General features: G+C 48.7%; 8 protein-coding genes across 8 annotated transcripts; 5 read left to right on the forward strand and 3 right to left on the reverse strand.

Annotated features, from left to right (window-relative positions):
• Positions 1–591: 591 nt before the first annotated feature.
• FOIG_13252 (uncharacterized protein) lies at positions 592–1641 on the forward strand (the record flags this gene model as incomplete). Its single annotated transcript, XM_031214402.1, has 4 exons — positions 592–679; positions 735–982; positions 1040–1307; positions 1361–1641. 4 exons carry the CDS (start codon positions 592–594, stop codon positions 1639–1641), a joined length of 885 nt encoding a protein of 294 aa, XP_031055773.1.
• A 1359-nt stretch (positions 1642–3000) lies between these two features.
• On the forward strand, positions 3001–4519 carry FOIG_13253 (uncharacterized protein; the record flags this gene model as incomplete). The annotated part of the gene is made up of 2 exons (XM_031214403.1): positions 3001–3150; positions 3221–4519. The coding sequence occupies 2 exons, from the start codon at positions 3001–3003 to the stop codon at positions 4517–4519; spliced, it is 1449 nt and encodes a 482-aa protein (XP_031055774.1).
• Positions 4520–4921: 402 nt separating this feature from the next.
• On the reverse strand, positions 4922–8764 carry FOIG_13254 (uncharacterized protein; the record flags this gene model as incomplete). Its single annotated transcript, XM_031214404.1, has 9 exons — positions 4922–5329; positions 5396–6111; positions 6167–6524; positions 6579–6670; positions 6728–6831; positions 6883–7837; positions 7895–8231; positions 8283–8551; positions 8608–8764. 9 exons carry the CDS (start codon positions 8762–8764, stop codon positions 4922–4924), a joined length of 3396 nt encoding a protein of 1131 aa, XP_031055775.1.
• A 1306-nt stretch (positions 8765–10070) lies between these two features.
• Positions 10071–12314, forward strand: FOIG_13255 (uncharacterized protein; the record flags this gene model as incomplete). Its single annotated transcript, XM_031214405.1, has 6 exons — positions 10071–10389; positions 10439–10786; positions 10849–11484; positions 11532–11655; positions 11811–12125; positions 12182–12314. 6 exons carry the CDS (start codon positions 10071–10073, stop codon positions 12312–12314), a joined length of 1875 nt encoding a protein of 624 aa, XP_031055776.1.
• A 398-nt stretch (positions 12315–12712) lies between these two features.
• FOIG_13256 (uncharacterized protein) lies at positions 12713–14715 on the reverse strand (the record flags this gene model as incomplete). The annotated part of the gene is made up of 4 exons (XM_031214406.1): positions 12713–13423; positions 13477–14135; positions 14195–14421; positions 14495–14715. 4 exons carry the CDS (start codon positions 14713–14715, stop codon positions 12713–12715), a joined length of 1818 nt encoding a protein of 605 aa, XP_031055777.1.
• A 2208-nt stretch (positions 14716–16923) lies between these two features.
• On the reverse strand, positions 16924–18399 carry FOIG_13257 (uncharacterized protein; the record flags this gene model as incomplete). The annotated part of the gene is made up of 1 exon (XM_031214407.1): positions 16924–18399. One exon carries the CDS (start codon positions 18397–18399, stop codon positions 16924–16926), a length of 1476 nt encoding a protein of 491 aa, XP_031055778.1.
• A 1274-nt stretch (positions 18400–19673) lies between these two features.
• On the forward strand, positions 19674–22083 carry FOIG_13258 (uncharacterized protein; the record flags this gene model as incomplete). The annotated part of the gene is made up of 6 exons (XM_031214408.1): positions 19674–19754; positions 19806–19971; positions 20029–20226; positions 20286–20478; positions 20538–20889; positions 21172–22083. 6 exons carry the CDS (start codon positions 19674–19676, stop codon positions 22081–22083), a joined length of 1902 nt encoding a protein of 633 aa, XP_031055779.1.
• Positions 22084–22533: 450 nt separating this feature from the next.
• On the forward strand, positions 22534–23453 carry FOIG_13259 (uncharacterized protein; the record flags this gene model as incomplete). Its single annotated transcript, XM_031214409.1, has 2 exons — positions 22534–22702; positions 22762–23453. The coding sequence occupies 2 exons, from the start codon at positions 22534–22536 to the stop codon at positions 23451–23453; spliced, it is 861 nt and encodes a 286-aa protein (XP_031055780.1).
• Positions 23454–25172: the final 1719 nt, after the last annotated feature.

The following is a 25172-nucleotide window of genomic DNA, read 5'->3' on the forward strand; positions in this document are numbered from 1 at the left end:
CGGAACTTCCGACAAGTCCCCCTTCTTCGTTTCGGTCAAACCGAGGTTAATCCGATTGCTTGACTCTTGAACTCGGAGCGATACCTTCCAGACGTCAACATTTTGCTCATCTGCTCTTGCGGATTTCCCGACGGAATTCGCGAAGATCTGTCAATCCTTATGCGTGGACGCGTCACAACATAGAGTGCGCAAAGCTGCCACCAGCAAAGTCGGAACCTCTCCCGGGGAGGCTATGAGTCAGTCTTGCGCAAGGATTTGATGCAAGTAGATACCATAAGATTCATTTCGGATGGTTCGGCAATAATCACTGGAGGGCCTTTTGTTGTGTCGCAAGAAACATAAACGATCAACCGCTCGACTGACTTTATCTGTCGGCACAAACTCCAATCTATCAGCAACGCATACCTACCTAGAACTCAACTATCTCTACCAGATCCAACGTCCTGTAGGAAGTACGATATCTCAACATGGCGCCCTACTTAGCCCCTGAGTGGTTGGAGGTAGTACTCAATCCATTGGAGACCCTTTCACGAAGCTAACCTGGCGCAGGTGGAGAAAGAGCTTGGTGGCCGACTTGTCCTTGGCGGGACTATGGAGAATTATCGAGCGGGTGGGGAGGCTATTGGGAAGTACATCCGAGCTCATCTGCCTCCTCCCCGGGATGACGGACTTGAGGTTGGTAAGTATACGGCACATCCAAGGCCTCTTACTGATACTCAGCTTACGTGGCGTAGCGGACGAGAAGATTAACGAAAACGTTACTGTTCGTATTTATAAGCCAAAAGGGTCTAAGGAAGCTTTGCCTATCGGCGTTTTCTGTCACGGAGGCGGTTTCTCTGATGGGTCCATCAATATGGAGGATGGCTTGTGCAGACTGATTGCATCGATGTATCCTTGCATGATAGTCTCCGTTGAGTATCGTCTTACACCCGCGGTTGATATCAAGGTCGTTTTTCAGGACGCATTTGATGGATTCTCATGGGTAAGTGGCCTCTGCTTCTCCGACTCTTAAGACGTATTTCTGACTGATCGCTTACAGACTTACAAAAATGCCTCCAAGTTAGGTGGAGACCAGAAACGTGTTTTCATGCTGGGAAGCTCATGCGGTGGTACGCTCTCCCTTGCCACCGCTCACAGACTCATTGAACTTGGACGAGAGGGACAGCTCAAGGGAGTCATCAACATGGCTGGAGGTACAGTTCACGAGGCCAATGTGCCCAAGCACCTTCAACACCTCATGAAGTCTATGGAAGAGAACGCTACCGATGTCCCAATCATTGACGGGCAGACAGCCAAGATGATCAACGGTAAGTAATGAGACGGGCTATGATTACTGAGCAGCTACTGACGCTTGATGCAGCATCGACTGGTCTCGACAAGCATGCCGATGATGAGTGGCTATTTCCCCTCCTCTCATCGCACCTCGCCAAGTTTCCACGTACCTACCTTGTTGCCTGCGGAGCGGACCCTCTGCGAGATGATAACGTGGCCATGGAGCATGAACTTGGCAGCAAAGGGGTCAAGGTCAAGCTTGACATGTACCAAGGATTACCCCATGTCTTTTGGATGTTTCCGACACTGAGTGCTACGAAGACATTCATTGGGAATCTCCTTACTGGCATCAAGTTTATCCTGGAGTAGACTTACAGTCCTTCCTGCTCAGCTAGGTAGTAATATTTAGAATGAGCAGATAGTGAAGCAATAAACGGTTAGGCTTATGCAAGATTGCACACCATGGAACCTGGTTAGTGGCTGAATTACAATAAAGTAGCTTGTTGCAGTGACTTGTAATTGCAATGGCTGGACCATTAGAATACCGTAGTGTAAGAAAGGGAAGATGGGCTGCAACCTTTGCATGGACCAAGAGGTCATAGCAAGTCTTGCAATGAATTATTCTTCGCTCAAATCTCTCCACAATCTGCAGTGGTTAAATCGGAACCAAACAGGCAATTTCCGCATACCCAGCGTTCAAGATAGACACTGCAATACATACTATCCCCATCGGAGGACCAGGCGCCGGTTCAGCCGGTGGCAGGGCCTGTGTCCTCCTGTGAAACAGCCTTGGCAGCACAGTACAGTGAGAAATGTAGCTCGGGAAAGCCGTGCTATAGCAGGAATACTAAGATGTATGCTGTTACTTAGCAAGGGGTTGTAGACATGTATGTGCTTATTGTTGTTATTAACCTGTAACATTTTGGCACTGGGGATGTATCTCGGCTCTTCCGACCCAAAGTAGGACGCCATGGAAAACCCCATTTTGATCGTCCGGACGTGCAGATAGCACCATCTTCTTGAGAAACAATCCCCGGAAGGTTTAGCAGCCAAGGAGGGTGTTCCAAGCGGATATCCCGATAGCTGGCTGCACTGAGCATCTGTCACTACAAGCTCCAGTGTCATACCCCGGATCCCCAGGTCGGAATATAAATAAGAATTCCGAGATTAGGATGGGGATTCGTGGCTTAAGCATTAGCGTGGCCACTTCCCCGGATTTCCCTACATCACTAGCTCCCGAGGGCCAGCCAGGCTTTGAATAAAAGTCTAAGCAAAGTCCGACTTTGAGTTCAGGCCGCTAAACAGCTGCTACCGATTTTTCCTGATCTGTGCCCCTTTCGCAACCCTTGCAGCAGCACATTAGTACACAGGCTCTACCATCACTACCCAGCGTCACTCGACAGGCTCTGAGTATATATTTCTGCTAGTTTATTCGGCATCCACCCTCACTTCGCAAAAGCAAAGCTGGCAGTAACATCCAAGCCCGGCATGGCGCATTCCCCTGAAAGCGTTTTGCACCGAAAAGATGGCCCAATGGTTAGTCCTTCTGCGTCCTGTCACAATAACCTGTTATTCAATTACCCGTTCATTATGTTGTTTCCATTGAACGTCGTCTGCTTTACTCATCCAACCCAGTAACTCCATTTTGCTATCATTTGCAATTCTCATAACGCAGTACTGACACAGGTCTTTCTCTAGTCATGGCCGTTGTGGTGGCGATTGATCATGATGGGCAATCTATCCTTCTTCGTCATGATGGGTCAAGTTCTCGGTGCTTCCATCCCACCTATGCTTCTTCCTCTTGTAAAGGACATGCATGTGAGCAGCACAAAGATCTCTCAGCTTGCGAGCTGGGGCACTCTTTGCATTGGACTCGGAGTAAGTACCATGACACAACTCAGGAACCCATTTGAGTTCCATCGACGCTGAACGTTATCTCGATTATTAGAATGTCTGGGCACTTCCCACTGTCGCATATATCGGCAGCCGCTACACCATCCTCATCGGTCTCGCAGTGTTCACCGCAGGCTTCTTCTGGCAAGCCAGGGCGCAGTCGTACGAATCTCTTCTCGCTGCTCGTGTCATAGGTGGATTGGGGGGTGGCGTTGTAGAGGCACTCGGTCCAGTAGTCGTGGTGCTACTATTTCCCCGCGAGTATGTCGCGCGAGCCATGAGCGTTTACACCTGGGCCTTGGGTGCTGGCGCCGTCTTCGGTCCCCTCATTACTGGCTACGCGGTCGACAACCTGGGCAGCTGGAGGTATCCGAACTACATCTTCGGTGGCATCTGTGCGCTCAACCTTCTCGTCATGATCTTGATGTTCCCAGAGCCTCTTACCAATATTCGAGTTCCTGGCGACCCAAAACCTTCCGATATCTCCATCGAGCCGGTTGATGAAGAGCAGGTTGGTGAGCCAAAGGAGCCTTTGGAGGAGGTTGGTAACGCGCAGCAATACGAGACACGACCAGCTTCAGTGGCAACATTCGAACCCTGCAATCCCGGTGCACTCTGGTTCAGACGGTCATTCTTTCTAACGCTCAGACACAACCAGCCCCCGCCGAACTTCTTTTATCTTGTCGTGGAGCCATTCAGAATACTCGTGTCTCCTGCTGTCATCATCACAGTCCTTTTGTTCGGATTCTCAATCGCCGGCACCATTGCCACCTCGATCCTTGTCTCGATCACCTTCTCCCAGCCCCCATGGCTCTGGACATCTGGCCAGGTTGGCCTGTACAACATTGCCCCGCTCTTGGGTCTGCTGGCCGGGATGCCTTTTGGTGGCGCGGGTGCGGATTGGCTTGCTGAGAGGCATTTGCGACGCAAAGGCGAGTTCAAGCCTGAGTCAGCGCTACCTATCCTTTTGCCGTTCGCCATCGCAACTCCGATAGCTACGACGCTCATAGGTGTTGGTTTCCAACGTGGCTGGCACTGGGCTGTCGTTGGACTCTTCTGGGCCATACTCAACGCCAATCTCACCGGAGGCTGCAATGTTATGATCTCTTACTGCACTGAGAGCTACCCCAAGAAGGCCATTCAGATTGGTGTCGTGGTTAATGTCATTAAGAATGTTATTGGCTTCGGAGTATCTTACAGCACTCTGGATTGGTGGATGAAGGATAAATACTTCATGTTTTTGACTGTTGCTCTGGTCATATTTATGCTATTCGTTGCTGCTGTACCGTTGTGGATCAGCGGGCCGAGCATTACACGCAAGACTAAAATCTGGGTGGGATATGAGGAAGAGTAGTGTGTTGTCTGACAGCAGAGTCCTTGGGATGGAAAAGCATTGTCGTGTTGAATATCAATATCAATACTATTTAAGAGGACTGATAATTCAGAGACCAGTTATCTTTGCTTCATGTTCTGTCCAAGCGCAGTAGAGTGGCCAGTCTGGCATCGCTTTAGCAGGAACTCTCCGACGACGAACTGCGTACTTGGCTTCGCCGTTCGCTTGGCCTCGTCCGAATATTCATGATGTTTCTCTCAACAAGAACCTCCATGAATTTCAGATCATTCGATATAGCTGCAAGTAGAATAGCACATTGGGTTGGAAGGGCGTCCAGCTTATGGCGACGCATGAGTGAGACACTCAGGTGAGAAACGTAATTGTTTCATACATATACTAGCTAAAGGACAGAACTACTAGCGCTCAAAATGGCGGCGGGCTAGGCAGTGCTACTCTCCTACTCTTATCGTATTGCAACTTGAAGACCATACCCTCAAGCGCAGCTCCCGCCGCCACTGTCCCGACCATTACAGCTGCGCTAGCAGCAGAGATCTCGGGGTTGGTCTTGAAGAAAAATGCAGTGAAGTACGCAACACCTGCCAATGTGTTGAGCCCCGAAGTGATGAAGCCTGTTTCTGTTGCCTCTTTATCATAGTCCTTCCACGAATTCGCCGCCTTTGTTTCCTCGACACCAACAGCGACGGAGAGGCCGAGATTAGCTAAGACTGTCAAGAGATCCAGAACCAGGGTGACTTTCTCAACCGAGCCCTTTCCCTTGACGAAGAAGGCGAATGTGTGGTAGACGCCTCGGAAGCAGGATATAGCGCTTATCTAAATTTCAGGATTAGCAGTCTTGTTTAACGCGGATATTAAACGTCCTACTGGAAGACTACTTACTGCATTCCGGTACGAAGCTCCGGGCATATCGCTCTGCTCGGGAATTGCCATCAAACACCCTATGATATCAACAACAATGCCAAAAACATCAAAAAGCGACGAAGGTCCTTCATCCAACTCGTCAAGGACATCGTCCAAGCCCTGAGTGGCAGTTTTGTAGAGTAGCTTGATCAGACTAACAGCGCCCGACGTCAACGTAATGCCAACAACAACCTCGCCGCAGAAGACTGTCCAGTCAGCTTTAGTGCTGTCAGGAACATCTTTGCCCTCAATGAGGCCCTTGATAAGGTTGGTATCCATGTTGGCGAAAGTCGGCGGCGCTTTTCCAGTTATGAGCTTCGCGAAGATAGTTGTCGGGATAGCAATGATCAGGGAGACTGCGTCGAAAAGCGTCAATGCATGGCCTCCACTTATCTTCTCGTAGAGCCAAGAGAAGATAGGGATGTTTATCTCGGCATTACCCAGTTCGGACAGTTTCTGAACGAAGACCTTGACGAGTTCTAACAGCCCTTTGACGATGGTCCTCACGGATGCGATTCCCGCCTTGACCAGGCTCTTGGATACCTTGATGATGTCGTCACCGTTGATTGAACCGTCCTTCTTGAACAGTATAGTTATGTCCTGACCAAGTTGGCTCATGGCAGCGCCCAGCTTCGCGATCTCGGGCGCCATGGAAGACTCCCAGAACTTCGTGGCTTCATCAGATTTTGTGCTCCCTGCTCCCTGATTTAGAAGTCAAGTCATATTAGAATGATGATATCTTCAGCTCACCTTGAAAGTCTGCCTTAGTACTTGTGCTAGCACCGCCATTTCTCAATCGCTCTGAAGTCCACGTAGTCGAAGTAGACGACAGCGCGTCAGATACCTTTTGGTCACAGGACAAGTTCTTTCCGCCGAGTTGTTTATCCAATTTGATGCTCGAACCAAACTGATCCACTGTGTTCTCAAGCGCTGTGAAGAACCCGTCCACCTTGGTCTGTATGTGATCCATCTTAGTTGCGGCGTAGCCCAAGCCAGCAGTTATGGTGCTGGAGATGGTATTTTTAGTGGCCAAGATGTCGCCCCAGTTGAACATGAACCCGATAAAATCTACTAGTTTCTGCCACCCTACCTTAACCTTTTCCCAAATCTAGAACAGATTGTTAACACTGCCAGGGTTATACAGGGGACCTCATCGACATACCCATGTGGCGACTTCACAGATCTTCTCGACGCAGTCGAGGACAAGTTTCTTAACTTCCCCTGCAATCCTGCACACAAACGTCCAGACACCGCCTACACAGTAAGTTAATAATGATTCATATCGGCTTATTAGATCCGAATCTTCCTCACCCGCCTTTTTAACAACCCAATTTTTGACGTCATTGAATCTGTCCCTCAGCCAGTAAAAGGCATCCATGAACGCACTACCGAAACTCTGTGACGAGACTTGAGCTCTTGCTACTATGTCCGAGCCTGTAGCTATCTTCAGATCTGACTGAGCAGACAAGGAGGATTCCTGGGGCCGCATTGAACTGTAGGCTCCCATGAGACTTTGAAGGCAGCCATGGGCACTTTCCATCAGCGTCTCATCGTTCTTCACATCCCCTTCAAACAAATCCTCTCCAGACTGTGTTTTGAAGTTCTTGAACTGGTCCAAAGACTTGATCTCTTCAAGCTTCTGACCTAGAAGCTGCATGGGTTTCGCCGAGGCATCATACTCCACTCGTGTGAATGGTAAGATCTTGCGTTGGTCAGATCGCAGTTGATCAATAATCAGCTTCTGTGAGCCAAGACTATCGCTTGGGATAATGAAGTCGAGACTGCCCGCCTGATCGCAATCCAACCACGTTGGTACAGTGGTAAGGAGAAGATTTCGCCCATTGAGGAGTATGCTGATCGATGAGGATGCCGAGACACGGACGCTTCCTGAAGATAAACTGTTACCTCTGCCGTCCCTGGCCTTCATAGTTATAGTGTAGCTCTTCAATGGTGTTGGTTTGTTCGACGAGGGCTGGTGAAATGGCGTCTTTCGCCAAAGTCCAATGTCAGCCGTTTGTTCAATCAGCATGAGGTTTCCAGATCGATCGTTGGAAACCACCATCTGTCGGACTGCTTGGCCAGTATAACTATGCGGTGCAGTAATGGCCGCTGAGAACGAACTGGACTGGCCGGACGATAATAGAAGGGACGAAACTGCAGCTTCTACCACCTTGTCGGCTTTGGTGCGGATGTACCCCAACTCATCGTTGTTGTTCCTAAACCAGATGGCTACATCATTCTTGTCTTGACATAGATCAAGCTGCCTGAGGCTTTTGAACATCTCGTCGGTGAAGATGAGCTTTCCGGGTTTGTCCTTGGAAGTTGCATCGTTAACAGTGAGGTATCTAATACCGTCGGGCGCGGCAATTAAAAGACCACTATGTCCCTTGTCATTCAACAGCGACGCAATACATCGCGCACCTAGCCCAGGTCAGCATTGCTAGGAAGGTTGATCAGAATCGCTAGTTAGTGATATACCTTCGGGACAACTGACAGGGGTCGTGAAGGTGAACTGAGTGCCGTCAGTGGCATTGGGATCGGGTCTGATGTATCGAGCATAGAGTTTTGTTTTTCCCTGTGTAACATACAGGACATAGAGTCCCTGACCGTAAGAGCTAGAAGAAGGCGCAATGTCCAAGATCTCAGACACGTTTTCCGGAGTATCGAGTTCTTTAGAAGCAGACCAACTCCTGAACCTTGGCTGTACCTGAATATGCCAGATATCTTTTCCCCAGGAAATAGTTTGATCTGGCTCCTGATGAATGAGGAAGATGTCCGGGTATATCACATTGCTGTTGGTTCCGGAGAATGGAGCCTATCCCACATGCGTCAGCAGCTGTAAGCAAGTAGCAGCATTGTTGCAGACCATGAGAATCTTTTGTATAGTCCCAAACTGAGCCTCTCCGGGTATATGAGGTAGTGGATCATCACTTGCTTGCAGCACATCCGGCGAGAAAGGCTTCATAAGGTGAAGATACGATTTCGACTGCTTTTCGTCTCCGTATGCAACAGCGAGGTGGAGTCTCAAGTCCCAAGACTGCTCTGCATGGAATGTTTGAACGTAAATATCCTTGGGCAAGCCGATTAGATTGTGTATATCAAACAGCTGCGAGTGGCCCTCTGCGTCTCGACGCACTGATCTGATAAGATAATCTTCGATGGAATTGGCTTTGAAGGGATCGGCCTCTTACAGATCTGGAGCCGAGGTGATAGCCGGTCATTACTAAGACAAAAAACCATTGGCATCCGTTTCTGATCAAGAACAGTAACGTGATGGCTACCAGCGGGGACGGGAACTGTAGACACATAGTTGGTCATCAACTCTGAGTCAATCTTGATGGTAGCCATAGTTGCGCGATAGAGATGATAGGCGTATGAAATTCGTAATGTCAGGATTGATAGAGCTATGGCGGGTCATGGAACATCAGCAGTAAGCTATAAAGAAGTGCTTATTTAAGAACTGGTTGGAACATTCGAAATGTGAGCGTCAAACGCAGGACCGAAACCTCGGGGGAAAGTGGTGCACAACACAAGCCGTTTGTCTGTCGATCTTTGAGCGATTTCATAGACTCTGCTCCCTGCACAGCTGGGTAAGATGCATGTCTCAAGTGAGCAGTAGTCATCAGGTCCGATATCAAGGCATTCCTCCGATGTGAGATATTTCAATAGCAACAGTATGTCCCTGACTGACCTCATCGTAATCTAGATTGCGTACTGATTGTCTTGATTGGCAAAGCTGAAAAGGCGCACGCTTCCGAAAGCGTAATCCTACAGCACTGGAACCCTCACAGCTGGCCTCAATGCGTCTTCACCGCTGTTCTAATTTCCTGATACAGCAGTGACAGAGCTTGAGGTCAGGCTGAAATACCTGTTTGTCACAAGACGTTGTCGTCATTGCTGCAAATTGCGTACATTTACCAATTAACAGTAGAGAAGCCTCCTTGCATCGACGATACCCCGCTTGTTCTAGGTGCGGGCCGTTCTATGGCTTAGCTGAAGCAGTGCAGATCATTCTGCTTAAAGAAGGCTAGTATACATATCAGATTTAGTCATGTCTTACCAGTCCTGTACGGACCTATAGATTGATCTTGGTGCATCCATATAGCTCAGCCGTAGCATCCGCTGACTCTTTGTAAATCTGATATGTGACCATATTTGAATAGTGTATGGGCAAATTACACTCATGCTTGTGCCGAAATAACTTTGTTGAATATAACATGTGCTGATGCAACAAAGAAGACGCGAAGCTCGTTCACCCAGGAATTGATCACCAATGGTCCCATTTTAGCATCATCACTTGCAACTTGCTCCTCCATTTACGCCGTCATTTCGTTACTCGAACCTATATATATAGTTGCAACTGGTTTCCTATCGGTATTCTTAGTTGAACAAGCTTTACCTTTATCAAGTCGCAAATTAGTTACGCCATACGACAACCCTTCCTACGTCTTTTTCCGAGTACAGCTTCCGTTGAAATGGGTGATCGGATTTGGAAAATCAAGGTGATATGCGTCCCGCTTTATTGTAATATGTGCTGACGCAGCTCGTCTCTTAGATTGAACCTTACGACCAAGTACTTGCTTTGTATGTTGTTTAAAACCAGAAGAAATCACCTTCTGCACAATGAACTAACACCTCCGCCAGGACGCAGCACATGATCAATGAAGGCATCAGCAATCTGTACAGACTACTTGAAGGTGGTAACGAGATCGATGGTGCTGTCAAACCCAAGCCTGGCAACGCGTATGCTGACGAAAACAATTGGGTCAAAAATGTCATCTTTGGTGAGCCTTGTGTCATCGTCCAGCCCGACTACTCCAATGTTCGTTCTGTCAAGTTTCGCATGTGGATGAAGTCGGGTAAAGCACAGATCAGGCGTTTCATCAAGATAGATGACGACACGGGCGAGCCCATCACTGAGAAACTGCTCCTTGAAATTGAAGATTGGCATGTCACAGTTCCAATTGACGTTGGTAGGTCCAGGAGATCTCCATTACTTACTGATAAGTCGCTGATCATCAGGGTTCGTGGCGTTGGACAAGAAGACACCTCGCGGCAAGGCGGTTCTTGATCGCAGTGCCGCGAAGGGAAAGCCTGACCATTCTATAATGGAGTTCCTGTTGGATCTGGAGAGCATGGCTTGGGGCGATGGGTCTTGGGAGTTTGGTGACTGGGGGGAGAATGACTGGATGATAGACCAGGATGGCAAGCAACAACGCCCACCTGGATGGAAGCTTGGGGCACCTCGAAGCTATACTGATCTGCACCCCGACTTTCAAAGGACCTTGGAATTTTGTTTCGGAAAGATCTCACGTAACCTGATGCATTCGAATTTGCTATCGATGGGCTTCGCAGTCATCGCCCCCAAAGGTGAGGCACTTGTCCTTTTGTTTCCATACTGCACAATATGCAGTGGCTAATGCTCTTGCTAGCTAGCAAGCGCGCCACGTTCGAAGTAAACAATGTCCGTTACATGACCTATCCTTGGACGGATCCTGAGACCAAAATCAGTGCTCCACCGGGTCTCAGCGGTAACGGCCGGTTGAACTACCTACTCTATCTCGAGACTGTGGGGCAAAACACGCCGCCTCCGGACTCGAAACGAGGTGCGGTTCTTGATACACGTATGGGTAACTGGACAGACGGCCGAAAGCCTGGGACGGACTCGCCGTCCAAGTTCGGGACCTTTGTCCTGTCTTGCGCCAACTTCATGGAATCTTTCGTCAATCCAAGGCTTTCAGCGATCAATCGCATCATGTCTATGAACATAGACCAGGTTACGTGCTGGGCAGACTACCATTTCTTGAGTTACGACTGGGAAGTTACTGCTACATATGGCGTCGGACACGAAGACACCAGCAAGGATTCGACCACGTATACTTTGAAGCAACAAGAGTTCTCCGTCGGCAACGACTGGCCACAAAGTGCCAAAGACTTCTTTGATGCCTATACGGGTGCGCCTGGTAAAGGCTCTAAAGTCTGGAGATACCAGGACACGCAATGGCGTAAGGATGCACTACACGTGTACACCCACAAGGGAACAGTGGAAATCTGGATGGGTGGAGATAGTAGGTCGCCGACTCTCGGCTTGTCAAGCCACTAACGGATAATGCAGCCATGACTCTCACTAGGGCCTACACAACGGCTGGCTCGAACACTATTGTGTACGAAGGCCGTCAATGGACCAGATTTGAGTTCACAATCGACCCTAGCGCACTCGACCCCAATATTAACAAGAAGTAAATCTGTCACAGGTGATTAAATAAATCAGGGTCTCTATGGTGATATACTGAGCTAGTTCAGATCCGTGTCTGAGACCTTTTACCACCACGGAGAACCTAGTGATTGATCAAAGCTTCAAGTTTGGTCGCTAATCAAGCCCTTTCATCCCCAGGATTATAGCTGAAACCAAATGGGCAGTCAAATTCCAGATGCAAGAGGTTACCGATGGTGGTTTGCAATTCCAGGTGGACATTGACCACCCAACCACAAGCTTCCAGGGAAACTATGAGTATCTGTCAGACTTCAGGCGGGGCTTCGAGGAAGGTTACGAGGCCGCGGGCAGAAACTTCGAGTGGTATATCAACTCGATCCGCAACTGCCTACAAGGACAGGAAAGATTCACGCTCCCGGTGTCCGGTGTTTTCTTCTTCAAGGACCCCGTCATGAATGCGCAAGGCGATCTGGTCTGCAGTTTGCAATACAACGGGTCAGTTGCATCACGGCCCACATGCATCATGCCACTAACAGAGTATCTGACCTTAGTAATCCCCAACTCGGTAAACCTATCAACAATTATACCAACATTGTCCGTGCTTCCATTCCTCGAGGGGACTTTATTAGTTTGCCAGGTAAAAGTAAGACTAGTATAGGGGATTCGCAACAGTCATCTAAGTAACCGGGCATTATGAACTAATATATACATCTACTCCCCCTGTTGATATCAATAGTGCACTGATGTTTTATTACGATCACAGCGGTTACGTCATATATACCGTATAAAAAATCCCTAAACATAACCAACCAAGGAAGGACTGTTGAACCGTCAGGCCAAAAACAAGGTGTGCCACCTTTAGTTAGTGACTCTCTAGTTATCACGGTCTATCCCGGTTCACCCGGTTCAACATTTATAGACTTTTAAAGTATAATTTTATTAAATATATTAATAAAAGAATAAAAAAATAAAATATATACTTATTATTAATAATACTTTTAAATATAATAGTTAGGGCTTTAAATAGAGAAACCAGTTTAGATTTAATTTATACTAATTAATACTCCCGCTGCTACTGCTGGCTAAATGGTGGCGAGAGTTCTTAAAATCGAAGCTGTGTCTTGTTCCAGCAACCTCAACCGGTTCATTCTTTCCTTCCACTTCGATGACTCAGCCCATCTCTCCACTCTTACCGAACCAGTCTTATTCCAGACTAATACCTCGTCCTCGGCGACCTTTTGGGTGTCCATTCCAAGAATGAAGCCAATAATGTATTCCTGAAACTTCTGGGCTAGCTCGAGATGGCTAAACGCCGCATCACGCGAACTAGCTGTCGGTTTTTCCGCCGGGGATTCTGTGGCAGACTTTGAAGGGTGCGCCGAGTCCGCGCGGGATTCAGCGTAGGATCTAAAAATACCGTTGTCTGCATCGGCAAGGGCGTCATGGAACGCGTCGAACATGTAGATTCCATCGACGGCATGATGAGATAACCCTTGCCTGGCGCCGAGGAACGGGTTACCATACTCCACATGGTATGACTGGATGCTCGCTGTATCTCCATACTCTCTGCGGCGCTGCGTACGTAACCGGTTTCGTGCGCGGAAGATGCCAAGGTCAAAGACTGCGTCGGAATGAAAACGCTCCAACGCTTCTTGCAATGCCTTCTGGTCGGAGCTGTCGGTGATACCGTAGGCATCAAGAATCTGGATAGCTGCTTGGGTCGTTGGATAGCTGGCTGTAAACCCCTGACGCACCTTTTCTAGGTCGACGCCACCTTGGGCGTGTCCCGCAGACTGTTATCGACCTTTGTTAGCGCAATTGAGGGATCATAAAGGCATCAACTAACCTCCATCTCTGTAGTCCCGAAGAGAACTTCAATAGGTTGTCGATCACGCAGACCTTCTTGGCCTGAGCCTCGCGGCAGACCAGAATGATGCAGCGGGAAAGAGGCAGTCTCCAGAGTCATGGTAATCCCATCGGCAATAGGCGGAAGCAAAGGTACCTGCGCCACCTGTAAAGACTGTAGCATCTTCTCTACTGGTACACGGCGTAGCGCCTCCACTTTATCCTCACTGCTGCTGTCGGCGTTGACGCTCCAGTGTCGACACAGCTTGTCCCAATTAGCGTCCGCCTCGGCGAGTGGTGACGGTAATATGGTCAGCATGGGAGGGGATTTTAAGATAGCTTTCTGAAACAGAGGTAAGTCATCAGATGCGTCGGCATCGAGGATGTGTGCGTATAGGGCGCTCCCTCCAGTCGAGCCCCCGAGCACGGCGATTCGCTCCGGGTCGCCACCGAAGTGCGTGATGTTCCGCGCGACCCATAGCAAACCAACCTTTTGGTCATGTAGCCCGAAGTTAAGGCCTTTGTTGGTATTGGTCTGATCCTGAGCCTTGAGGATGTCAGTTGAGCCAAGCAATCCGAAGACTCCAATCCTGAAGTTCAGGTTGACGGCGATGATAGGGGTCCCGATTTCTAGAGACCGGAGCACAAGCCGGGAAGGATCTATCATCGAAAGAGCGAATCAGCCCATACGTCCTGTCGTACTGAGTTATATGACCTACCGTGAACGGGATCGCTGCCGGCGCCGGTCCCGGCACCGCCGTGGATGTAAACCAAGACAGGCAATTTTGATGATGGGTCGATTCCCGCACGTGAGAGGGCCGCTGGACTTGGGCGGATAATGAGAAGATTCAAACAGTCGAATTCAGATTGGTCAAGGTCAGGAAATTCAAGATACGACTGATAATATTCGCTGTGTCTCGCAGTCTTGGGCTGGGGACATATCGGTCTAATGGGAAAGTCAATGTCAGCATGCCACCCCACAAAAGAAAAAGGGGGGAGGGGGTCAATGTGCACCATACCCATCCTTGGTCGCGTCCAAAACGTCGAGCGGCAGGCGATAGCGAAGGCTGGCGTGCTCCCATCTTTTGGTCACCTTGCCGTAAGGGATGCCTCGGAATTCTTCCAGATCGTCCGTGAGAGGCGATCGTTTGCCTACCACCTTCTGAATGCAGGGGGGCATAGACAACGTCGGCAGTTCCAGGACGACTCTATTGGCCGTGTGATCTTGCTCCGAAGACATGATAATGGTTGACCTGAGAATGTGGTAAGGGGAGCTTTGCTTTGTGTGTTGTCTGGTTTTGTGCTTTGTGCTCTATAGCGATACTCAGCCTGTATACAGAGGTGTGGTAGAGGGGCGAGAGTGAATGGAGACTGAGTTGTGTCATAAACCAGAGGGGAAGAGCTCTTGCTTCTTTATATAGCACTACAGCTTGTGTGCCAGCGGGTGATGTACTGGTACTTAATCGTCTGCGATCACCAGATAAGCTAAAAGTTATATTGCTTGTTAGCCAACCATACCTAATCAACCACATGACACAGGCCCAGAAAAATGCCGCTGTGGGATTCTATGTGGAGCACGGAGTATAGTTGATAATGTAGCCGAATGTTGCTTGTCTTGCCCGGTGACTCACTCGGCCCTCTTAAGGGCATGATCGGCAAGCCTAGTGAATTTTGCTAGCTGCAAAGTTATCATATTTGTATATGTAGGCAGAGGACGATATACCAAAAGAGGGCTATTCTATATACATGGGAGGCTCTTACTGCCTTTAGGGATAGCTTTAATAGTAACTTGAGCCTATCTAAATAATATAATTATAATTAATAAGGTTAAGTAAGTTAACTCTTGAATTTAATTAGTTCTTAACCACTTTATATCTTATACTCTTCGTCCTAAAACGTTTGGATGATATGTCGAGCTTTGTCAATCTAACCCTCCATTCCGGTGTACGCCCTTGTCAAGAACGCCCATTCCATTCCAGGATGAAGAACAGTAGGTGCGTAATAAATCGGTGTTTCATCGAGCTTGGTGTAGTATGTATCAAATCTGGCCCACGGAGAGTTGATACAAGCAGAAAAGTAGCTCGACTCTGGCCGATCCGCCGATCTTGTCTTGGTCCTCTCTAATGTTGATTAGAGGAACTCGTATGACGAAGCTATCAACATAGTTCAAATCCCGACGGTCGCCGCTGCCTATAACGAAGAAATGAACCATGTTGATCGCGGTGATCAATTGACGTCATATTATGGGTATAGGGATCCCCTACGCCGTGGCGCTTTGCAGGGACTTTGCTGGACCTTCCTCCTAGATCTGGCTTTTGTTAACAGTTCTCTTCTTCAGCGTCATGGGTAACCGCGTTGGAAGCGATATACGAATCAAATGGAATGGCGGGAGTGCATTTATAACGCATCATTTAACACATATGTTTATGAAAGCCAGTCAAGGAAGAGACATCGCGCAGGGGAAGGATTAGACGAAGAGGGCACCGAAACAGGTCCAATTGAGCACATGCTTGTCCGTCGGAAGAACCCTGTGGACTGCGTATGCTGTCAGGGCTTTCGGCAAGGCCAAGTGAGGTCAAAACGTTAGAAAAGGAGGAAGCCGTTGGAGCCGGGTTATGCTATCAAGATCCGGGTAGGGGCGAGATATTGGCCTAGAGTGTACTAAGTCGCGTTATGTAACAATGACTATCGCTGGTACATCTATCATGATAGAAGAAAGGCGTGATAAGATTTACCTCTAATTTGCGGCCTTTTAATTGACCTGACCCCTCAAAGATTACGAAGGTGTTGTCTTGTGAGCACTCGTGGGATTGGTCAAAAGCCGAAACCATTATGTGGCTGAGAAACTAAGTAAATGTTTGATCCATCCGTCACCCACCAAAAGCCTCGACATTTACTAGTGTTCTGGAGCCTCGATGTTGTAAAGCTTAGCTGCGAGATGCCCAATCAAGACCGAGCTCTCATTCTCGTTGGGACTGAGTTGCTATCAGTATTGATCGCAATTTCTCGAAAGTTCGCTCGGCCAACGACCTGCCCGTCATGTTGTGATTTTAAGGGCGCAGTGGAGCTGATACCCCTTACATAGCGGTGTCACCGTTGTCCCGGAGCGCCGTTCTCCTGTCGAGGCTTCGTTGCCGGGAGCTGATGCTGACAAGTGGCGGGACGGTTGCCATTTTCGACTCATCCTTGGTACCGACTCAAACTACTGGGTTGGCCATCGCATCACCGAACGAAGTTCACGGATAAATAGTAATGGTCAAGGTGCGAGTAATGTTCTTGAATGCTGTCACTGAACCCTTGGCTGATTAGTCAACAGCCGCTCGTCTTCGGACCTGACCAGGCGCAATACAATGGAAATAATCACGATTTCGTTTTGGTAATCTCCCATGCCCAACCCATGGAACACGCTGGCAAAATAGGAACAGAGGTGTGCCATCATGTACGAATCTCATAGTCCTCTTTTATCCCAGTTACTAATAAATTCCTCATCCTTTTCGAGATGTGCCCATGCGGATGACTTCATAGAGGCGATGGCATCTAATCCACCATCTTTAGCCCTGGGCTCCACAAAACATACCATGCCGTCAAACAGTGACTCCATGAAAACCGGACTGGCGAAGATAGGAGGCACTTCAAGCTCGGCACCTAACCACAGTGGAAAGCGATGCCACCCAGTTGCGATGAATGAAGTAGGTGTGACTTGGAAGCTAAATTGGATACGCGACTTTTTGGGCTGGGCAGCAATCCAGGTTCCAAGCTTGTCGACTTCGTCCTTGGACACATGTCGAACCAGGCCATTGATGATTTCTGTGACCTCCCAGAGCGGTGCTTGCGCCAATTTTGTGGAGTCGAGGGTAATGATTGGCGTCACAACAGTGTTACCAAACAAGCGCCGAGGTAAGCCGAGATGCGGCACAAAGCTCACGCTGGTGCCAAAGGTTGAGCTCGAGCAAATCGGTGCCTGCTTAGTACAGGACTTGGCTTGCTTCAGTCGAGCCAGGTGTGTGCGCTGCCATATGTGTGCTGACAGTGCGGTAAAGGCGGAAACCCGAGCTCCACTGTCACCTGGACGTACCGCTTGTGATTTGAGAGCAACTAGTGCTTGCGGTGTAAATCGCAAACTCCGCCCCAAGACCGGGTCCGTGTCTGGGCTGTGCTCAAGCTGGGTTTCCTTCCCCCAATGGTCTTCAGATGCTTCATCATTTGTTTTCAGGGAGTAATTTGGCGGCTGTTGAGTTAAAGCCTTCCTTTGCTCTTCAATGTTCATGTACAGCATGTTCGTGGCCATGAACGGCGGTAAGTGTGGTGGTGATGCCAACTCGATCTGGTCCCCGGCGGGTCCGATCCCTCGATAGATTTCGGCCAAGTCCTGATACAGACCCAGGAAACTGCCAGCTCCACCAACGACGTGCGAAAGTCTCATGCCAATGGCGACGGCGGAACAGGCAAACTCTGTACGCTGAATGGTGAAAACAGGATCGCGTTGTGCACCGTCGAGAGACAGATCCCATGGTGAAAGCAGCGCGTTTCCACGCCCTGGAAAATCGAAGACACTGAATTCGGGATCCAATCCTGACGACCTACGTGCAAACGTCTGGAGTGGAGCGTCACAGTGAGCTTCTAGTAGATGCATGCCCGTGCCTAGCCTGGTTATAGAACGAACACCAGTCTCAGGATCGATGGTCAACCGGCCCGTCAAATGAGGATAATAATCTAGGAGGCGGCTGATGGCTCTACGCAACCTATCCACGGGAATCAGATTGACGGAGGAAGATCCATAGATCCATACAGTATTGACAGGGGTAGCATAATGGCCAAGTTGATCGAAGGGTCCTAGAACAAACGGATTTTGTAGAGAGATTTGGTGTTCGCTCTGAATGATATGAGTTGCTTTGACTGCGACTTTGGCGGTTGCATCAGCCATCTTGTGCAACGAGTGGCGAGGATCAACACGTATGTTTTGGCAAATAAGCTGACAATGATAATAAGATGATACACCGAGGTCGCTTAAATATCTCTATGTAAAGGAAGTTGGGGCCGAATTAAGAAAGGCTTGGCTCGGTGTGACTCAGTAGTAGTCCACAGTATGGCGACTGATCGTCGTGGGGAAAAGGAGGGCCAACGAACAGTTCAGTCTACACTCACTTGCGAGTGCATATTGTCGGCCGGGAACTCCTTTCCGCCCTAGTATCACCCTACATTCCCACTGTTTCGACCGAAATCTCGACATAGCTCAATGCACCCACTCGTACCATCCTCAGCCAATCGAGCGGCGGATAGCTTCGTCCCAGGCGAAATTTGGGATAGCCAAAGCATCTCTTCAAAACAATAGACGAGAACCAGATCAATCAATGACGGGATAGTTTTGGCTCAATAGCTGATTCCACGGGTCATGCTGCCAGCAAAAGACAAACGAGCAGGGCTAAAAGGAAGCAACGAATAAAGTGATCCCCTTGCGTGACAAGATCACTATTTCTGTGTCCAACGGGACCTTCCAAAATGTAGCCCAGGCTGAAGAGTAGGTTAATTGGTAGATCGGGGCTGTCTTCAACCGTCCCCACACTCAGCAACGACATGTTCGATAATCCCAATAGAACTCTAACTCTAGTTACATAATGCTTAGGGTCAGGATCATTAGTTTTTAGCAAGGCACCACAGGAGTTTTCGAATGTGTTAGACTGTGTCATCGAACCAAAAAGAGGGGCAGCCTCCCCGGCCATCAATGTGACTTGATCACTATACTCAACTAGCAGGGTAAAACGCCCGCTTCACCCGCATGCATCAACTTGAGCACTTCAATTTACATAATTTAGATTCAGATTTGATCATTTCAGCGTGTGAGGATGCGCTCCAGCACTCCTCGGAGTCAACGTGACCCACTGCAAAATAGGTCGCTCGGCGTGAGTCACCACGAGCGTCATACGTGTTTTGGGGGAACGATACTTTGGCAGGGGGGCCAGGGATGCTCTAGGCGAAGGGTAGCTTCAAACCACCACTTCGAAGCACTATATTTAAACTCAGTGGACTCCTCGGAAGAAAACGGTCACAGATTAGTGGTGAGGTGCAACAACAGTTCAGGCCCTCCCTTTGCTGCACCCTTGCAGTGTCGGCATTGTTCTTAGCATCGCTACATTTGTTTCTTGACTTATCTTCTTTTCCATAGTTGCCTGACCGGAATTGCACTTCATCGTGACTTCGATGGCTTCAGAATCTGCGGCCACCATCCTTTGTACTTCCAAACAAACACGCTTTCATATCGAATCACCCAACTATCGCGAGGTAGAGATCACCGCATACATGTTCTATCAAAGATACTAAGACAATTACTAGCTTGATATTGAAGGCCTCGACATCAGTATCACCTCAAGTGGCAAGCCGACACATCAAGGCAAAACGAAAACAGAAGGAGAAGGTGTCGAGCTCCTTAGCAACGCTAAGCTTCGCCTCAAAGGGGCCAGGTATGCTCTTGTTGGGAAGAACGGCACCGGCAAATCTAGTAAGGAATGTCTGCGCGTTAACCAGCCACGTTACTGACCGACCTGTCCGTGATCAGCTCTACTCAAGGCAATCGCAGAAAAGCTCATTCCAGGAATTCCCGAAGGCACTCGTATTGCAATTCTACAGCAGAGCAGAATCATTGACAAAGAATCGAAAAAAAGCTCCGAAAGCAAGACAGGAGACGGTTCATCTGTCTTGGAAGGCGTAATTGAACATGCAACAACAAAGCAGGCGATAGACCAGGAGATTAAGAGTCTGATCCCTTTCATCGAACCGAACTGATGTAATTAGTCCTAACTTCCCAACGTATAGTACTATCTGATGGGATTGAGTCTTCGGATCCATATGCTGCGGTTCGAGCTTTAAGACAGCTCAAGCATCATAGGCAACAACAACGCCTCTTTCGCCTTGATAAGGATGCTAGATTGAGGAGTGGTACTCGTGGCTTTCAAGCTCGCAAAGTCCTTTTAGCCCAAGAGAAGTTGGTTCGAGCAGCCCAAGAGCTGTGAGTTACTCTAAGTCCATCATTTTCCGAGGTCTGAACTAATTCTGCTCTTATTTCAGCCTAGAACAGTCTGCGGAAGACATACTACCCGAAAGTCTTCAAGCGGAGACACAAGAGTTTGCCGAAACACTTGTCGAGATTCAGCTGCAGGCAGATCCCGCTCATGTCGCTGAAATTGAGTCTAATGCAAGACGCATATTGACTGGTCTCGGCTTTACGGAAGCCGACATGGCTAAGCCCATTGCGAGCCTTTCCGGCGGTTGGCATATGCGAGCTGCTCTGGCGACAGCCCTTTTGCAAAAAGCAGATATTCTTATCCTCGACGAACCAACCAACTTTCTCGACCTTCTAGGCATTATCTGGTTGCAGCGCTACCTCGAGGGTCTTGGGGAAAGCGAACATCCGCCTACGGTAATCTTGGTCTCGCATGACCGTGACTTCATCATGCTCTGTACCGACTTGATTATACTCAAGGATAAGCAATTAACATATTTTCATAGTGACCTGACAACATATGAGTCCTCCCAGACAGAGCGTAGACTGTGGTTAGTCAAGATAAAGGAGGCCCAGGACAAACAAAAGGCGCACATTGAAAAGTCCATTCAAAATAATATCAAGGCTGGCAAGGCCAGTGACGACACTAACAAATTACGCCAGGCAAAATCGCATCAAAAGAAACTCGACAATCGATAGGGGCTTAACATCAACGCCAGAGGGGGTCGGTTCAAGCTAAGTCGCGATATTGCGGTCTCTCATCTAAGTACGCAAAAGCAGATAGATATCCCGCCCGAAGACCGGCCGGTTATCATTGCTATTCCCGAACCTCCAGATCTACGCTTTCCCGGCCCGCTTGTTTCTCTAGAAAAGTCTTCATTCCGTTATGCGCCTTCGTCACCGTTCAAAGTAGAGGCCATTACCCTTTCAGTAAACATAGGTGATCGAGTTGGCATTTTGGGCCTCAATGGTGCTGGTAAATCTACCCTTATCAAACTTCTTACTGGAGAATCCAGCCCAACATCTGGCAACGTTACTACACACCCGCGCCTAAAGCTCGGCTACTACTCGCAGCACGCCGTCGAAGCGATTCGAGCGCTAGGGTCCATAGAGCCAGATCTTACAGCCCTGGGGCTCTTGACCCGTGAGGTTAGGGGGGTCCTCGATGAAGGTGACCTTCGTGGCCTCCTCGGTCAACTAGGCCTGCCTGGACGACTGGCCTCTGGTGTATCTCTGATCAAGCTGTCTGGAGGCCAAGTGGTACGTTGCCAGCTGGCGCGCCTCCTATGGAAGCGCCCCCACTGCCTAATCCTTGACGAGGTCACAACTCATTTGGACTACGAGACTGTTTCAGCGCTGCGAGAAGCATTGCATGACTGGGAAGGTGCGGTCATTCTAGTTAGTCATGACCGATGGTTCATGCGAGGCGTGGTAGAAGGGGCTATGGAAGCGGACGACAACCCGGAAGACGAGGAGGACAAGGACATACAGAATCTTAGGAGACGAGATGTGTATTGTCTGATGGCGGGCAAGTTAGTCAAGTTGGAAAATGGAGTGGATCAATTCGAGAGGATTACTGAAAAGCAAGCCAAGAGGCTCCTGATGGCTTAGGTATCCGACTATGCCGTGGGCAGGCAAGAATCCATGCGAGGACATCAAGTGGATTCTCTGCATGGCTGGTTTGTAGTCCGGCGAAGGAATTTTAATATGATTACTTTGGCAACATGATGGCAAACCAAGTCCGAGGTGAACCCGATACCGATATGAATCCGACACCGAGATGGGAGCCGAGACAGTCATGTCATGGAGCTAGGCCTCTGTCTTCTACATAAGGCAGCACCGAGCAGGAACCCAGAAGAGTCCTGATCAGTGTCCTTTCATCCACGTCGCCAATCTCCACCTCTTTGTCTTGTCTCACCTTCAGCACCCTCAGGCCTTCAAGTCATTGCCAAGTCTCGACCTCTCTATTTGCATTCTTCCGTCTTCTCTTACACTCTCTGACCCCGTTTTTGACACAGTCTTTCATTCATTTACTCCAGTCACCAGTCCTAGCGAAGCACGATGCCGACCTTGGAAACGTATAAGGGCTATCACCTGTGGAACTTTGTCCCGTCACGACCAGCTGCCATTACGTTCATCGCTGTCTTTACCATCCTTACGGCGGGCCACACATTGAGGATGCTCCGTCATAGGATGTGGTTCTGCGTCCCGTTCGTGGTTGGCGGCGCCTGTAAGTGAATCCTGCCGCGGCAAATGAGAGTGACAGCGATGACACTAATACGGAACTAGTCGAGGTCATCGGATATGCCCTCCGAGCTCTAGCCTACGAAAAGACGGGCGAACTCATCCCCTACGTCCTCCAGTCGAGTTTCCTCCTCCTCGGGCCGGTCCTCTTCGCCGCTTCTCTGTACATGACACTTAGCAGGGTCATCCGTGCTGTGGACGGCGGGGCGCTCTCCCTGGTCCAGCTGCGCTGGCTGACACGCATCTTCGTCGCCGGCGACGTGATCAGCTTCATCGTCCAAGCGAGCGGTGCCGCAATGAAGTCACAGGTCGAAGACATCAACCCGAACGTGGGCACGAACATTGTCGTGGGCGGCCTAGTCTTCCAGGTCATCATCTTCGGCGTCTTTATGGTGGTCGCGGCTGTGTTCAACAGGCGCTTCCGCAGCTCCGGTGGCTCCAGGCATGCTCGGAATATCCCTTGGCAGGCGACCCTAAGCATGCTGTACGCCACGTCAGCCATGGTTATGGCAAGGAACGTGTTCCGCGTTGTCGAGTACGCTATGGGTAACGACGGGTACCTGTTGACCGTGGAATGGCCCGTGTACGTGTTTGATGCCGGACTCATGTCGTTGACTATGGCTTGCTTCTTTTGGTGGTACCCCAGCCATCTCATGCCCGCGCTGGGAGGGCAGGCGGTGAAGAGCGAGGGCGGTACGTCAAGCAGCTCGGCCGATATTGAGTTGCCGAGGAAGTGAATGCGGTAGGATCGCATCCGGCGAGTCTACAGGAACAGAGGAGTTGGATGTAGTTGGCAGATCGAAGAGAGGGGCCCTTTAGGCCCAGGATGCACAGTTTTGTAAATTTGGGTTGTTATATCGATATATTCAGTCTCTAGACGTCTATTTCATTACATGTTTAAATGGCATAAGGCTTTAGTGTAGTTATAACTAGGATATGGGTGCTTCTCTATATATCCTTATTTATATAATAAGAAAGCCCTAGTAGTTTTAATTATCATAAATAGCTACCTTATATACTTTATAGTTATATTACGTTTATTTCTTTTATTTCTTATTTTATATAATTCTTATTATTAGTTATAAATAGCTTTCTTCTATATTTCTTTTAAATAGTTAAGGCTGCTTTTTTTTAAAAGCCCTTATAATTTTAGTAAGCTAGTCTAGTACCCTTCTTAATATAATTAATAACTTATTATATATATTTTTATTATATTTCCAAACTATTATTATTATTATATATTCTGATTTAAGGTTCGCTTGGTCAAAACGCCTTGCGAATCTCTGTACCATTTCTTGTGTGAATATAATAGCTCTGGCTTAACAAATACAGTCTGAGTGTAGCAAGGAATGTCATTTCTTAATAGTCGATAGTGTGACTGAGGCTTATCGAAGTAAAGATGTTGTATCGGTAGCTGATGAGATAACTTCTATGAAATTGCTAATAACTGTTGTCAATATACTTTAGTGGCTCACGGGAGTGAGTCATAATCGTGAGCCGTAAGATTAGTGTTCTAGCGGCTTACGAATCTGGCTGAAACAGTGTGGGTGCTATGCGTGGCGATTAGTGAAATTTATAGGGTAAATGTGAAGTAGCCGCTCTAGATCGTAACACCCTGCTTATACTGGCTGCGTTACTAAGGGATATGGGGCGAGTGACTTATTAGTCAAAAAGCTAATTGTATAGCTCTAGATGCACAACCTGCCCTGTTTTCTCTTCAGTCGGTTGTCAAACCACGCCGTACGAATTGTGTGTACTAGCCTCCATCATCGGCACAACCCTGACGACCAAATGGCATCCGGTATTGCCCAGTCAATATCAAAAACCTCCTTCTCGTCTCCGTACTCCGTCGATCCTCAATCAGCCCGCATTTGTGAAGGGATCTACAAGGAATAGCCCTATCTAGTGGCCCTAATCCCTGCTCATAGCTCGGTGTCGTCGTCGGGTTCGGATCCTGGTTCTGCAGTAAAACTCCGCAGGAATCACCCGCCCTAGCTGGACAGGGCTTAGCTGGATGTTCTTTGGGCGCTCGGATGCTGACTTATAAGACTACTGTTGGCTTCACCAGCTGCGCCGTTTTGGGCAAACGTTCAAGGTACCCCGCTTATTATTACAGTTAAGAATTATCCAATAACGTATTTGATAAGCGAGTGTCCCAGATAAGCGAGTGTCCCAAAAATCCTAACCTTCTCAATTAAATCAGCAATAAAAACACCACAACCTATTAGATCAATTAAAATCAGTCACTATACTCTTCCATATTAACCTCAATTACCTCCTGACAGGTCCTTGCATTATGCCCAGCCTTGCCGCAAGTCCCACAGTGCCAAACCCTCGGTCGACCCGAACTTCCTTGACCACCACTTCTCGACGACTCGGCCGCTACCTGCGTATCAACATCCATCTGATCAATTACTTGTGATGCCTCTTCTATAGTTAAAGGTCCTCCTCTCTGT

This window comes from Fusarium odoratissimum (assembly GCF_000260195.1).
Source record: "Fusarium odoratissimum NRRL 54006 unplaced genomic scaffold supercont1.32, whole genome shotgun sequence".
Lineage (NCBI taxonomy): Eukaryota > Fungi > Ascomycota > Sordariomycetes > Hypocreales > Nectriaceae > Fusarium > Fusarium odoratissimum.